The sequence below is a fragment of the Arvicola amphibius genome, chromosome 12 (genome assembly GCF_903992535.2).
Source record: "Arvicola amphibius chromosome 12, mArvAmp1.2, whole genome shotgun sequence".
NCBI lineage: Eukaryota > Metazoa > Chordata > Mammalia > Rodentia > Cricetidae > Arvicola > Arvicola amphibius.
The window spans coordinates 58453919-58469684 of NC_052058.2; the positions used below are offsets into that span (position 1 = coordinate 58453919).

General features: G+C 40.6%; 1 protein-coding gene and 1 pseudogene across 1 annotated transcript in view; both read left to right on the forward strand.

Annotated features, from left to right (window-relative positions):
- The window catches only part of Mroh9 (maestro heat like repeat family member 9), a 58937-nt gene that overhangs the window by 17829 nt on the left and 25342 nt on the right, over window positions 1–15766 (forward strand). Inside the window, exons 8-14 of the mRNA XM_038348559.2 lie at window positions 1082–1197; window positions 5172–5321; window positions 8261–8415; window positions 9335–9500; window positions 10846–10991; window positions 11981–12118; window positions 13882–14002. Coding sequence (XP_038204487.2) covers window positions 1082–1197; window positions 5172–5321; window positions 8261–8415; window positions 9335–9500; window positions 10846–10991; window positions 11981–12118; window positions 13882–14002 — 992 coding nt within the window. The remainder of the gene's footprint in view (window positions 1–1081; window positions 1198–5171; window positions 5322–8260; window positions 8416–9334; window positions 9501–10845; window positions 10992–11980; window positions 12119–13881; window positions 14003–15766) is intronic.
- Window positions 14263–15516, forward strand: LOC119827654 (annotated as a pseudogene).

A 15766-nucleotide genomic window follows, 5' to 3' on the forward strand; every position in this document is an offset into this window, starting at 1 on the left:
GATGCAATAATAGAACAACTAGCATAAATAATAATCCTGAAGACCCAGGTGCCTAAAAGCAATAAAATGTATTATCATAAAAAACAGAAATAAATTTACCAAAAATAGAAGTGTAAGAACAAAGAGAAAGATCTACAGTTACAGTCAGAGAATTCAACAGCCTTCTCTAAGCAATGAGTAATCATACAGAAAATCATTTACAGAAGTTTGCACCAGCAACAGAAAAATAAGCCTCGAGATAGATATTTTAGGCTACAAAAATTAAATTATTTTCGACAAAATGGTCTTAAATGAGAAATCAAAATAATAAATATCTGGAAGCTCCAAAGCACTTGTAAGCAAAATGCCATGCTCCTAAATAACCTGTAATTCAAATACAGAAGATACAGGAAATAAATTCTGAACTGAATGAAAGTGAAAAATCTAATGTATCCAAATGCGCAGCAAGCAGATAAAGGAGCAGTAGGAGGGTAATTCACAGGTTGATAGGCCTGTCTTAGAATAAAGACAAGGTCTCAGTCCTGAGCAGCCTTCATCTCAGAAAACCAGAGAAAGAAGAGCAAAGCTGGAGCAAGCAGGAAAGGGGAACAACAAACAGGGAAAAATGAAATAAAAAACAGAAAAAAGGGCTGGAGAGATGGCTTAGAGGTTAAGATCACTGGCTGCTCTTCCAAAGGTCCTGAGTTCAATTCCCAGCAATCATATGGTAGCTTACAACCATCTGTAATGAGATCTGGTGCCCTCTTGTGACATGCAGGCAGAACACTGTATACATAATAAATAAATAAATCGTTTTTAAAAAACAGAAAAAAAAAACAAGGAAGAAGGAATGACAGATTCTTTGGGATGATCATGGGGACAAAAATAGAGAAAACTGAAATTACAAGTGTTAAACACGGCCTCATTTAAGGGCTTTATAAATTCTGGACCCATGCCACCTTAAGCTTCTATGAGAATAGGGCCACGAGCAGAGTACCAGCATATTGCAGGCATCCAGAATTGGGTAGGAAACTGGAAATTACTACATCTTAGGTTGAAACAGTAGTTGGATAAAAACCTTATATTCTTTTCCTTAACACAGCTAACATTGAAAAATACAGGCCAAGTGTTGAAGAAACCAATAACCCCAAGGTGATAGCTTCTGAATTCGAATTACTATCTAAGGACACACAAGGAGACAGAAACAAAATTGCCAAGGTATGTTCTATGTAGTTTGTTTTAAATGTGTTCTTGCCCTTACTCATAGTTTATTTCCTTCAAGTTAATGTTTTTAATACCTTAAGTGTCCTTTTCTGTATTCAGAAACACAAATAACTGAAGCACAGAGCATGTGGCTCCCTATATTTCATGCCACTTAAGGACTATGTCTACTATCTTCAAATACAGCAATTTAAAATATACTACTTGTTATAAAACATAAATTATATAGATGTTTCTTAATGAGACTTCTCTATGTAGATAATTTCCAATTTTTTTGACGAAATTAATGGAGTCAACAATTCTTTTCTAACATGTAATCATTTCCCCCACAAATATCAGAATGACATTTTAACTTCGATTTTATTTTTTAAAAATTTATGAAGTTTTACAAAAAGGACTAGGCATAATAATTTATGCTTAGAATCCTAGCACTCGGGAAGCTGAAACACCAGTGTGGCAAGTTCAAGGCCAGCCTGACTTGCATAAGCATGTCCTCTTCAGGGGAAAAGGCTATTTACACAGTGCGCTGATAAGTCTCAGTATTTAGCAAATAATTTTTACCCTATGCTAATCCTAGAGAAACCATTAAGGTCTGTAACTCTGTATTACTCCTTCAGTTTTCACAGTTCAAACTTCTTACCTTATAAGGATCCCCGGCATTAGGTCCCAGTTGGGCTGTCAACTTTCAGACAGACATACTGAACCAACCATAAGACATAAGTTCTGGGAAGGACCCTCAGGTTAGCCTGTCTCCTAGGATCAGAAGACTTAGGGTGCTCTTCCTTCCAAACTCCAAATATAGTGTAGTGGTTCTCTTCCCATGGTTGACATGGCTAGAATTGTGGAAGGCTAAGGACATGCCAAAGCAAATGTATCTAAATTTTATACATGGTCAAAAGATACCATACAGGTGTTTGCAGAGAGAAAGTGTGTGTGTGTGTGTGTGTGTGTGTGTGTGTGTGTGCATACCTGATGATTTCTCTTTACAAAGACAAAGGGTTTTCTTACATACATACCTCAAAACTTGCAAGGCTGGTTGAGTAGTATGAAATTGTCCATTTCCATAAGCAAACTGGGAAGCTATGTAAGTTTGCGAACAAACCCTTCTTCATCCATACACTCCCCCTTCCAGAGCAATGTCAGGGGATAGATCTCTGAGCACCATGATTGGGCTATTGAATCTGGGAGTCTTTCCCCAGTGGCTTCAGAGACTTACTAGCAACACGTCTGGGTTTGAATTCTCTCTCATCTGAGTTCAGTGTTTCTCAGGTTTAGAAATTCTTCAGCTGGAGTGCCTTAGACCCATGTGCTTAGGCTTTGTTGTTCAGTTTCTTATTGTTAAACAACGTAAAGTTCAGGGGTATCAAGTCATGGGAGAGCAATGACTAGGCAACACAAATGTAGACCTCCAGAGTAGAGAAAACAGGGCTGAGAGAACCCAAGGTTCTAACAGGAATACCCACATGTGGGTGGGAGGAATCCAAAGCTGTACCAAGGCACTCACGAGACCGTGGTCAAGTTCAAAAGATGCAAGCAGGGATGCAGCAAGGTTGTTCACTAAGAGAGCTGGGTATAAAACAGCACTAACGTGTGAAGACTGTATTCAACATGAAGACGCATTGTAAGTCAAGTCACTTCTGTTTTCTATAGGACCTGTTGGTGAGGCCAAGACTTCAATAATTCTCAGAGGGTCATGAACATATCATTCACCAAAACAAGTTCATACAATACAAACTAGTAATCTGACTCACAGAAATTTATAGAAAGAAACTCAGAATAATTAATCTGTTTGTGAAATGCTGTTCGTCACAGACATTTTTTAAATATTTTTATTCCTTGAAAATTCTGTACAACATATTTTGATCACATTCATTCCCCTCTCCCAACTCTTCTGAGATCCACCATTACCTCCCTACCCACCCAACCTTGGGTCCCGTTTTCTTTTTACTCAAATAAAAGTAAATTAAAGACAATTCGTTCTGTGCAAATTACTCTTGAGTGTTGGGCCTGCCCTAAAATGTGATTGATCTACCAGAGGCCATACTCTTAAAACTGGCCCTTCTCCTCCCAGCAGCTATCAAAAGACAACAGCTCCTCAGCTAGGGATGGGTCTTCCTGCTGGCCACACCCACTCCCCCACCCTGCTCCATGGTGAGATTAGCAGAGATTTTGCTTTTAAACTAGTATGTATAACACGTGAATACATAGCATTTTATATACATGATATAAAATATCAATTTATAGTATATTTTCCAGTCACTAATTCAAGTGGCATCAGGAATGCATAGTATTGCAATGTAACAGTAATAAATGGATGAGGCGATCTCTAGATTCTAGATGCCCACAGGCATGTTTGTGTGTGGGTGTGCATGTATATGTGCATGTACATGTGTGAGGAGAGGAGCACCCATCCTTGTAGGATCACATAGAGTCCAAAAGTTAACATCAGGTGTCTGCCTTGATTCTCTATTTTTTTAGGACATGGTCTCTCACGGAGTCTGGAGTTGATTGATTCAGCTAGACCTGCTGGTCAGTGCCTCCGAGGATCTAGCTGTCTGCTCCAGCCTCAAGCACGGAGCTCACAGATATACATCACCAGTCCCCAGATTTCCCACGACTGCTGGCCATCCAAGCTCAGGCCCTAATGCTTGCACACAAGCCATCTCCCCAGTCCCCACAAACTCTAATTTTTAACGCAACCTGTTGTCATATCCACAGCTTTACAAGACAAAATCCTCTAGTACCAGCTTTAGATTTCATTTGGAACTGTTTTTTTTTTCCTGTAATTTTAGGTAGAAATTAGAGAAACCATTGTTGAGTAAACAAATATTTCAATGAAGAAAGTATCACTTCCAGTAATATTTCAAAAATGTAACTTTAACAATTTACTCTGACTCTCTTCAAATAGGACAATCTGTGGCAATTCATTTACCTCCTCCAGCCACAGTAGTACTTGGGGTTTCCTCCACAGGTTTCCCTCACTGGTTTGTCGAGCAGGTGTAGGCTAGCACTGGAGGGCTGGGTGTAGTCTGCTGACTTGGACCTCAGACCTGCCTTATTGAGCCAAAAGGACAGTAATTCATCTCTCTGTTTTTGTTTGTCTGACTCTATGTGCACCCTATGGCTGTCTGGTGCCTACAGAGGTCAGAAATGGGCATCCTATCCCCTGGAACTGGAGTTAGGGTAGTAGTGAGCCACTGTGTGGGAGTAAGGAGAGAGCCCAGGTCGTTTGCAAGAGCAGCAAGTGTGTGCTCATAGCTCCTGAAAAGTCTATTTAGCTTCAGGACTCCACCCCTTTAAAGGCAGCAAGTATCATCTTTTATTGGTGAGAGTAGAGGTATTTGACAATTGCATGAATGATTTGTTTTTCACACAAAGGCAGAAAAAGAAAAAATAAAAATAGAAATTGTGATACCTTTGTCCTTTCTACTCCTGTGATCATTTATAGATTGTGGATAGTCCTCAAACTTCAAAAGGAGCTGTTTCCATAGCAATCGTTAGAACTAAGTCATGGGCATATGGAACGTCTATGTTGGGTCACGTTCAATCATCCTTTCTCCCCATCTCTGTCTCTCTCTGTCTGTCTCGCTGAAAAGAAAAATGTATATTTTCACATCACCTTGACTCTCTCAGCCTAGTTTCTCCAGGATCTTCTATGAACCCCACATTTGTTTCTCACATGTTGAAGACATCTTGGTAATATTTGGCACTGAAATTATTTTAAAGGCAGAAATAAGTTTTGTATAATTCCTGGGTTTTGTATAATACCTGGGTTTGGATTGTCATTACAAGAACACCACCACAAACATACTTTCTATCATTTTTTTTAATTACAAAAAAAGCAGGTTCCATAGTTCATGAATGGCTTATACTTCTGCCTGGTCTAGAACTCTGCCCTCCCCCCTCCCCCAAATATCTAAGCTTCAGTGTCTTGCTTACCCTAGTGGTCACAAATGTCCTTTTGGTTTCAGAGTGTGGGACAAATACTACTGCCCACCTTTCTGACTGACTTTGTGTGGACCCTCCTGAAGAAACTTTCCTCTCCTGATGAGAAGACAGCCTCGGAGGCCGCGACCTTACTGATGCTGACTTTGGAATATCATGCTCAGAAGATCACCATGGTGATGTAGTTGGCAACGAGCTAAGGAGAACAGAGAGTGCTCTCAAAAGTCCACTTTTCAGCTTTGTTATCTATTTTTTTTACATTCCGATTTCTTGTTATTGTTCACTGAATCACTTTAATCAGATAAGGCTTTTGTGAAATGTTTCAAACAGGGAAATTGTTGGCACTATTATAATGAATATTCATTTACCAATCATGAAAAATTAGAACATTTTGCCATATTTACTTTGATGGCTTTTAAAAGAGAATTGTATTAATAACAAATACCTTTGTAATTGAAGTCTCCCATGTAGCATTTAAGAAACATTTTCAAGGACTCTCATATTGGAGTAACACTGGGTAAGGAATTTGTGCAGCCCAATACAACATAAAATATAGAACTATGTCTCATTTAAAGTTAAAAAGATGGAAGTTTTGGGTTATTCCCTTTACTTTATGACCTTTTTCTCTCAATTCCTTATGACATTTTTATTTGCTATTAGATGTCTAAGTGAAAAGAAAACTTACTTTTTCATTATTAGCATCTTTTGTCCTTAAGTACTTGTATAGTGACAATTAGATTTATGAATATAAGGATAATTAATTTAAATGCAGAATCAATGAAATAATGAGGTTTGTATTATGTAGTTCATACATGAATAAGCATGTCAGTTTTACCAGGAGCTGCACAAAATTAACTCAACTGTTTTTATTTCACTTATTGTCATTCACATATCTTATTAGAATTTTCTGCCTTCAATGTCCTGACAAATAAGGAAAGATTGAAAGAATAAATAGATTGCTGTTGTTTTACTAAAGCAGAATACATTTAGAATGAACAGTTTATAGTGAATAGAGGTTCGTTTCTTACAGTGTTTGATTCTGAGAAGCCCATAGCTTTTACCTTGCAAGCTTGCTGTGTCATCTCCTGGGAGAAGTAGGAAAGGCAAGAGAACATTGCAAGACAAAGAAGAAAAGGCCAAACTCATTCTCTAATCATACACCTACCCCAAGAGCAAGGAACCCACTCCTAGGGATAACCATAGTAACCTCATAAGCACTGATGCCCAAGATGTAGTCATCTCTTGAAGGCCTCACATCTCAGACTGATCAAATGACTCTGTGGGTAAAATGCTTGCTGGGCAATGATGGAGACCTGACTTTGATACCTAGACCCTATATAAATGCCAAATACAGTGGAATATGTCTGTAACTCTAGCCCTGAGTTATAGATATTCACCTGAGATAGGTGGATCCCTGTGGCTCCTTTGCTTAGCCAAAATAGCAGCCTTTATGCTCAAACACACATTATCTAAAAAGCATAACTTAATAAAATGGTAGAGGAAAGTCTTCCTGACATCAATCTCTGATATCTACTTGCACCTGCACAAGCAAACACACACACACACACACACACACACACACACACACACACCAGAGAGAGAGAGAGAGAGAGAGAGAGAGAGAGAGAGGAGAGAGGAGAGAAAGAGAGAGAGACATTATCACATTTGGGAGTTGAGTTTCTATTACGACATTTGGGAGACGTCCTCAGACAACGACACCCTATCTTCCTCTTCCTTTGTATGCCATAATTTTCCAGCTAAGTGGTTGCAGTTAAATGCCTCTGGTATCCAGTTTGTTTTCCCACTGGACTTCCACAAATGAAGGCAATCCTATGCACATGAAGAAGCACAGTGACCATTACATGTAACTGGGGCTGCAGGAACGTGTAACATGAGGGTCTGCTTGTTGGTGTTTCTGTCCTGCCTGGTTCCCACAGTCGTTAGGGCCCAAAGAAAATCACACAAAGGTCTATATAAGTTATAAACTGATTGGCCCATTAGCTCAGGCTTTGTATTAGCTCTTATAACTTATATTAACCCATTATTCTTATCTATATTAGCCACATGGCTTGGTACCTTTTTCGGCAGGGCAGGTCACATCCTGCTTCTTTGGTGTCTGGACAGGACTGCAGAAAGAACTTCCTTCTTTCCAGAATACTCCTGTTCTCATTGACCCACCTCTATTTCCTGTCTGGTTTTCCCACCTATACTTCCCGCCTGGCTATTGGCCAATCAGTGTTTATTTAACATATAATTGACAGAATATAGAATTGCCCTGCACCAGGAACCATGCAAATCTTACAATATTACAAGGATTCCTTGTAATTGTCCCATTGGAATTGAATTATAAAGCCCAATCTCAAAAACTGCAAAACTTTAAGATGAAAAATCCAAGTTTTAGACGAGACTGAGAGGATCTGAACATGGATCCCCAATACAGACCCTTAGGTCACAGACCTATGAAGACAGTCCTGACAATGATGGACACATGGGACTCAGAGTTTCCTCTCTTGATATAATCACGCACTGGGGCAGAAGGTAAACTAAGAGGAGTCATTCAAATTCACAGAGCAGGCCAGATAAAGGACCGCATCATAGAGAGTTCTCAGAGCTGCTGTGGGCAAGACATTCCATAGAGCAAACACAACCTGAGAGAAATGGGAGGTCTGTGGTCATCTCTTTAACCAGACGGAGTTCTCGAACAGGAGAGAGCACTCATAGAGCCTAGAAGAAGCCATAGCATATCGCTGGAGGCAGGAAGGAAAGTCAAAAAGAAAACCAGGGGTGTGAAACTAGCTTATACTATAGCAAATCACTAGCCAAAGAGAAACAGAACAGAAGTGTGGTTTGGCAATTTATCACCTCAACCCAGCTACGTTTTTAAAGCTATTTCATGTAGTTATATATCCATAACTACATGACTTTATAGTTCCTGACCTTAAATATTTTGCGTTGTAATAATATAAATATACTTTCAGCTATTGCTTATTTGTATGCTAATTGCTACATTGGTCCTTTCAATAAAGGTTGAGTTCATAAAACCAAGAAATGGCTAAGCTTAAAGGTAAACAAGGAAGGTGACACTTTTGCTGACCTACAAAGATTCTTCTTCCAGGTGTCTAAAATTGTGGACGACATTTATGAGCAGCTCTCTTGGAATTCTTCCCACACCATGAAGAATGTCTTGCTGCGGGTTATCAGCCTGCTGATAAGAGCATCTCCTAAGAAGGTGATCTTTCAACTCATGGAGTTCCCAGTCCCTGCAGACAAGTAAGGCATCCCGCATCTTGCCCCTCTGTACACACTTACCCACAAGTTCCATAGTCATATGGCCAAGATAAAGTCTTTCTTTCCTGTAGTTAGGCATAATCTCTTTTTATGAAAAAATTCAATTTTTTTGCACCATCTTTGCTGGCTATAGATTTAAGTATGTTATATGTTACGCATAACTTTGGATAATGGTTAGCACACAGTAGGACCCCAAGATTTTTTATTAGTGTCACTGTGGGGAGGATGTTAAATTATATGCTGTTACAAACTTGCTTCAAAAAGATATTGAGTTTTTCTTGCCTGTGTTAATTTAATCATAATTTCCTTGAGAAAAATCTCCTAGACAGAGATTTTCTTATTTATAAAGGACAGACTTACACTATTTTTACCCACCAATAGAATAAAAAAAAGTTAATTACCAAAATAAGGGCCAAAGAAATGGCTTTGTGGTTAAGAGCTGCTATTACAGAGTCCTAGAGTTCAATTCTGAGCTCCCACACTGGGTGACTTACAACCACCTGTAACTCTGGCTCCAGGGGATCCAATGCCCTCTTCTGTCATCCATAGGCACACATATGCATGTGTGTGCACACACACAGACATCCACATGCATATATGCAAGTAAAAACATAAAAATAAATTTATTTTGTTACTAAAACTGAGAATCTTCTGCCCATTAACTGTTCATCTGAAACTCGACTTAGGACCACAAGAAATCTTAAAGAACCGAACCTATTACTTTGAGCTTATGGGCCAGTACAGCTCTAACAAGTGCGTTAGAAGAGCTTAGTAAAATCACAGGGCTCCACTTCTACAGTTCCTACGCTGTGGGGGAGGAGGTGTCACTTCCCTTCTACTGGCCGCGCAGAACTTAAAACAGCGACTAGCAAGCATGGGTCTCAACACCTTGTGTTTGCAGAGCTCTGCTTCTGATGTGGCAAGCGGCGAGCACCGAGCCAAGTGTCGCGCCCCAAGTGCTGAAGACGATCTTGTCGATACTGAAAGGAAAGCCTGGGGAGTTGGAGGAAACCCTGGTAGAAAAAAGGCGATTCTCCCTGGACGCCACCAACTTGATGCCTGTGGCGGTAAATTCTGCCATGAGTGTTTCTGCCCCCTGCAGTCCTCCTGATGGTGAATCTCCTAGCCTCACTGATTAGGCCACGCCTCCTTGGCACAGTCTTCTTCATGCATGCATCCACCTAAAACACATTTATTGTGTGATACATCTTGATGATAGCGTGTGTAATCTTGCCAAGATACAAAGATAAGGAATGAATATTTATATTCAGGATATAAAGATATAGTAGTGTGTGCGAGGGAGACAGGGTGACAGGGATGGTTTAAGGTGAGTAGGACATGGCACACCTCCATACGGAAATGCCTTAGAATCAGAATCCTGGGATGGTCAAGATAATACTTATATGCATCTTGAAAAGACAGAGAGCAGAACACAAATCCTGTTGTCTTACTTAGGGTTTCTATTGCTGTGAAGAGATATCATGACCACGGCAACTCTTATAAAAGAAAATATTTAATTCAGGTGGCAGCTTACAGTTCAGTGGTTCAGTCCATTATTATCATGGTGAGGAGCCTGCCAATATGCAGGCAGACAAGGTCCTGGCTACATATTGATCAGAAGGCAACAGGAAGCAGACTGTGACATTGGGAGTAGCTCACCCTCACTGTAACACACTTCGTCCAACAAGGCCACACCTACTCCAACAAGGCCACACCCACTCCAACAAGGCCACACCTTCTAATCTGCTCCTATGAGTTTATGGAGACCAATTACATTCAAAATTGTCAGGATGCAACTGATGTGGCAAGAAGGCCAAAGAATCTGAGGGAATTGCCCAAGGGCAGACCTGTCGTTGACTTTAGAGAGATAGCCACCAGCTAAGTCATAGAAACTTCAGTGGTCGTGTGGGTACTGATATCATTTCTGTCTACCAGTTTCCTCTCAAGTGTGATGTTTGGGCAAAGAGAGAAATTTAATGAACAGGGGTGCCATTGTTTATTGATATGAGGTGATGGGATGTGCATATGGATGGTAGTGGGAACTGCAGGGTTCAAGCGATTCAAGGATGACTTGATGTTGTTTGCATCACTTCCCTGAGGTTTTAAGAAGCCTAACGAAGACTTTGCTTACTAGTCAGATTATTCCTCATGGCTCCACAGGAAGGAGACCTTAGAATATAAGCCCTCTGTGAGGACCAGCTTTCTTTCCACAAATTTGGCATCTGGGAGGGAACCAGTAACAGTGCCTTGGAATTTCCTTACCAACAACGCCTGGCCCAGGTCCTGCTTCCCAATACGCATGCGTGCTGAAGGAGGTTGGGAAGGCATGCAGTCTTTCTTGCCCTCTGTATGACTGCCAACGTATGGAGGGAGACGGTTGCCTTTTTTAACTCCAGTTTCCTTCCCCAATAGGCATCCCAGGCCCTGTGCACATTTCTACCTGTGAATTCCTATAGGAAAGCGGTGACGAAGCTTTTCCCCGAGTTCCTGATGGCCCTCATGCTTCAACTCTTCTACTGCAGCCAGCTTTTAAAAGACAGGGCCCAGGACAGACCTCTGTAAGAGAGTGCTCTTTAGGGTTGTGGGGAGAGAAGGGTCCAGCATCTCACGTGGGCTAGTGTGGGACTTGTTATAAGACCGTGGGAGGTTCTGCTCACATTTATTCCACTCTAAGGGTAGCGTGCCTTCAGAAAAGCAATCATGTTGAGGACATGATCATTCACTAGGGTCTCTCCTCTCTACATGCACCACATAGAAGAGTCACGAGCTCAGAACACGGTTTCTTCCCATCGCTCCTGCTGTCAGGTCAATGAGAAGAGGAAGAAGCATAAAGGGCCATTTGATCCAAAGCGAGACACTTTCAAACTCTGCCGTTCCATGTGCTCTGATAGCAACCTCTCAGAGTTGCTGCACACACAAAACAGAAGAGTGGGTACAAATATTGATTGTAAACATAAGTCTGTCATAGTTTGATGTGGCTATGATGTGGGTGAGAGCAGTATGACAACCGCCCTCTGTTTCAGGACAAAGGTCACCGTTTCCTTTTGGACAAGGAAGCTAATTTTCCTGCCCTGAAAGGAGAGTCAAAGGACACCTGTCAGCTATTTGCTGTGTCTGGTATGACCATTTAAGCCAAACAGAGCACAGCTGACCTCATTAAGATACTTAATCCATTCATTGTCCTCTAAAAAAGATACACACCAAACCACCCCTAAGAAGACAGAAACCTATCTTGCTTATTTAGAACACTCCCCCTCCAGCCAAAGAAAAATGATAGTTCTACCAAGTCATTACATTTCTGGGTAAGATAGTAAGCTTGTTAATGTGATTCAACCTAAATTTTATGTGCTACCATTTTATATTTTAACTTTTGCGATCCATGCACTGTGCGTCAGGGAAGATGAAAACCATTTACCAATTACCATCCTCTGAGGCATCCTTCTCTCTAAAACTGTATCCTTGCCGAGATAGATGGAAACTCAGGTTGCATGTACTCAGTTATGTGTGGGTCACTGTCCTAGACTGTCTGTTCTTCTCTGGACCTCAGCTACGTACGAGACGGCCTGAAGGTTCTGCTGAATTGCTCTGGACTAAAAGAAGTGCACGATGCTCTAGAGAAGAAGAATTTCTGGGACCAGTTTTCTCAAGTCATGGATCACCAGTACGGGATCCAGGTCATCGCCAAGTAAGAACAGGGGACTCTGGGTAGGACTCTTGCTCCCCATCTTCTCTTCTGCATCTAACTCCAGGGTTTCATGTGAGAACACATTCCCAAAAGCTTCCCTAACAGCCTACATTGAAACTTAATTTTTGATCTTTTGGTGATTTAAAAGATTTATTCTGAGATAAATTCTTTTCTTTCTTTTTTCCCCCTTTCTTTTCTTCTTCATCCACCCATAAAATAGCCTCTCTTACATACAATGTAAATGTGATACTTTCCTCTCTGATTTTTAGCTGATCCCTGCTCTGTGAACATTCAAAAGTGCCAGATGCCCTCTAACTTTAGAGAAATCTACCAAAGGTCCATACTCAGTAAGCCAAGCATATTCTAGAAAATATAATGGAACATACTTTAAAAAAATTCCTGCAGTAGAAATATTTTTGAAGAGTTGTTCAGTTTCTTTTTATTTAACCCTTTGGACTATAGGGATCCAATTTTCTGACAACAATTACAAAAAATTCAAGAATTCAGAGAATACAGGGTCATGGTGTCATAAAAGAGCCTTTGTAGTTGTGGCTGACTCAGAGAATACCTTTTCTGTGGCCCATGGGCTTTAGATGTTTCTAAAACTGTAACTGTGTGGGCATATGTACTTTGGGGATATATGTTTTTAAATGAAAACTACATTTATGTAGATTTTTTTTAAACTGGCAAAACCTAACAGATAAAAGAAGTCACATCATAAGACTTAGATCATCTCCAAATACATAGCATTTATTAATGAATGTAACTAGTAAGTTTTATCATTTTGATTTACTTTTCATCAACTTTGACTATATAGTTATTTGGAGAAAGATGGAGTTCTAAGAAAAATCCCACATCTGCATGAGCTCCTACAACAGGACTGTGTAGGGGAATGGATTTCTATCCTTATAGACTTTGACAAACTAGACCTTTTGTAACTTCAAAGACAAGTGTTTTCAAAGGTAGGGAATGCAAGGAAAATATAGACAGTCCATTAAAATATAATCCCATACAGGCAAAGATAATTTTCAGACTTTCAAAGTTCTCTATAAGACTATGAAATAAGGCCCATTGCCTTGCCCGCAGTCTAGCCTGCAGCCACTGACGCCTACATAAGCAAAATGTGCTCCACAGGTAGCAACATCAACTGGGGAAGTAAAACTATATTTGTGAGTTCTATCTGTTCAGAATGCACATTTACAGGTTTAGTCAAAGGACATGAAGTTTGAAATGAAAAGCTGTCATATGATCCTTGAATATCCTACCTCTACCAATTGGATTCAGGATGGTTTATGAGGAAAACTCTAAGCCTGGCCACCAACTAAGTGTTCCTGGAAAATGATTTAATGACTCTGAACTTACTGCCCTTTCTCTGAAGTAACTTAAAGTTGTCCCAAAAGGAAGAGCACCATCCAAATCCAAAAGGCTGACCTTCAGCCTGTGTGGTTACCTTGGATTGCCATTTAAATATATATATATTTCTTCTCTCTTTGGTCAAAGACTGATGGATGCTTATGTAAAAATAAGCTTTTCTTAAAGTGAAAAAAATAAGAGATAAAAGAAAAGGGATGACGATAAGGAAAGAATTATTTCTCTCTAGCTTTGTAGTGATGCTGAAGCTTGCCTTAGATTAGGATACTTTTTGGAAAGTCTTTCTTTCTAACCTGGGTAGTCAACAGTAAGGACTGATAGCTTGTCATTGTCCTTGTTAATGCAGGATATTTATCTTCTTTGCTAGTTTGGTGTCTTGTACTCCCTTACAGAACTCTCAGTGAATGCAACTTCCCACAGTTCCCAGAGACCCTACATTATGTCTACAAGATTGCAGTAGAAGGTCCTAGAAGATCAGAAGACAGTATCGTCACAATAATATTCTTTGCTGAAGTAAGTTTTAATAGTACATTGTGACCAACTGCGTTCTCTCGTTCCCATTCCCTGAATAAACTTAAACAAAAACTCCAGCATCTCATCTCCCTAAGTACTTTTCTCATGAAAATTTAATAAAGTAAAAGATTTATAAAGTTGAAGCCCCAGGGCCGCTCTCCCCACCCCACTGCAGTGAGGACCACTGGTGCAGAGAGGCCGGCTGAGGTCCAGGCGCCGTGCAACCCGAGCACAGGGGCAGGGGATACAGGGATGCAGGGATGAGGGCTTCGGGGTGTTCCAGACTGCTGTGCCCACGGAAGTTCATGACTTCCCTGAGGTCGCAGCTTAACCACAAAGGCATGCCTACATGAATTGATCAAGGGGTCCAATCCAATCTTCAGGGCCAACAATCCAGGATTATCTGAATCAACCAAGGCCTACCTGGGAGGAAGTAAAGGAACAACTAGAAAAGAAAAATAAGGGTTCCAAAGCTTTGGCTGAATTTGAAGAAAACATGAATGAAAATTGGAAAAAAGAACTAGAAAAACACAGAGAAAAATTATTAAGTGGAAATGAGAGCTCGTCCAAAAAAAAAAAAAAAAAAAAAAGACAGAAAAAGAAAAAAGAAATCTGGTCGGTATTCTTCTTCTTCATCGAGCTGATTCTTCCAGCAGTTCTTCAGATTCTGAAGATGAGGATAAAAACAAACAAAAAAGAAGAAGAAAAAGAAGAGTCATTGCCACAAGTCTCCTGAGAGTTCAGTGTTGGACTCTGACTCGGACAGCAAGGACGGTTCAAAAACGAGAAACAAGTCAAAGGATGTGACTGAGACAGAAAAGGACACTAAAGGACTCAGCGAATAAAGAAAGCTGTATGAAGACAGAGCACTGACTTTCTGAGTCATTGTCAGAGTTGGAGTGTAAAGAGGTGATGTAGGTGTGTCTTCTATCAATCTGTTGATTTCATTGGTTAATTAATAAAGAAACTGCTTGGCCTGATAGGTTAGAACATAGGTGGGTGGAGTAGACAGAACAGAATGCTGGGAAGAAGGGAAGTGAGGCAGATGCTTCAAGCAGTTGCCATGACTCTACTCTCCGAGATGGATGCAGGCTAGAATCTTCCAGGTAAGCCACCCCTTGTGGTGCTACACAGATTACTACAATTGGGTTAATCAAGATGTGAGAATTAGACAATAAGAGGCTGGAACTAATGGGCTAGGCAGTGTTTAAATGAATAGTATTTGTGTTGTTATTTTGGGGCATAAGCTAGCCGGTAGCCCGGAGCCGGGCAGGATGAAAAGCAGGCCTGCCCTGCCCGCAGCTCCTCACTACAAAGAGGTACAGGCAAAAAGGAAGAAAAGCGGGGAAATGTGCGAGAGAACAGATAAAGATAAAGCCAAAAGGTAAAAGAAGCATAAGAAACACAGCAAGAAGAAGAAAAAGAAGGCTGCCAGCTCCAGTTCAGACTCATCACAGCATCAGGAAGACCAGGGCCCCTTACAGGGTGCAGTGCTGAAGGAGCTCTTAATGTGAAGATTGTGGCAAAAGTAGTAACGTGCATGAATTCCCTTGTGTTTAGATGTGGCCTGGCCTAGTCAGTAGCCACTCGGATGCTGCTGTATGAAAGGCCATGACTGTTTCCTGCTGCCTGAACAGCTTTTCCTCTCTCCCAGTACTTGATGACTCTGGGAAACCGTACTTTGCAGTCATACTAGTGGTTAAGGTATTTGGAATAAAGCTAATGTTTTTTTAATTAGATGTACTTAAGAATAAGTCAACAGAA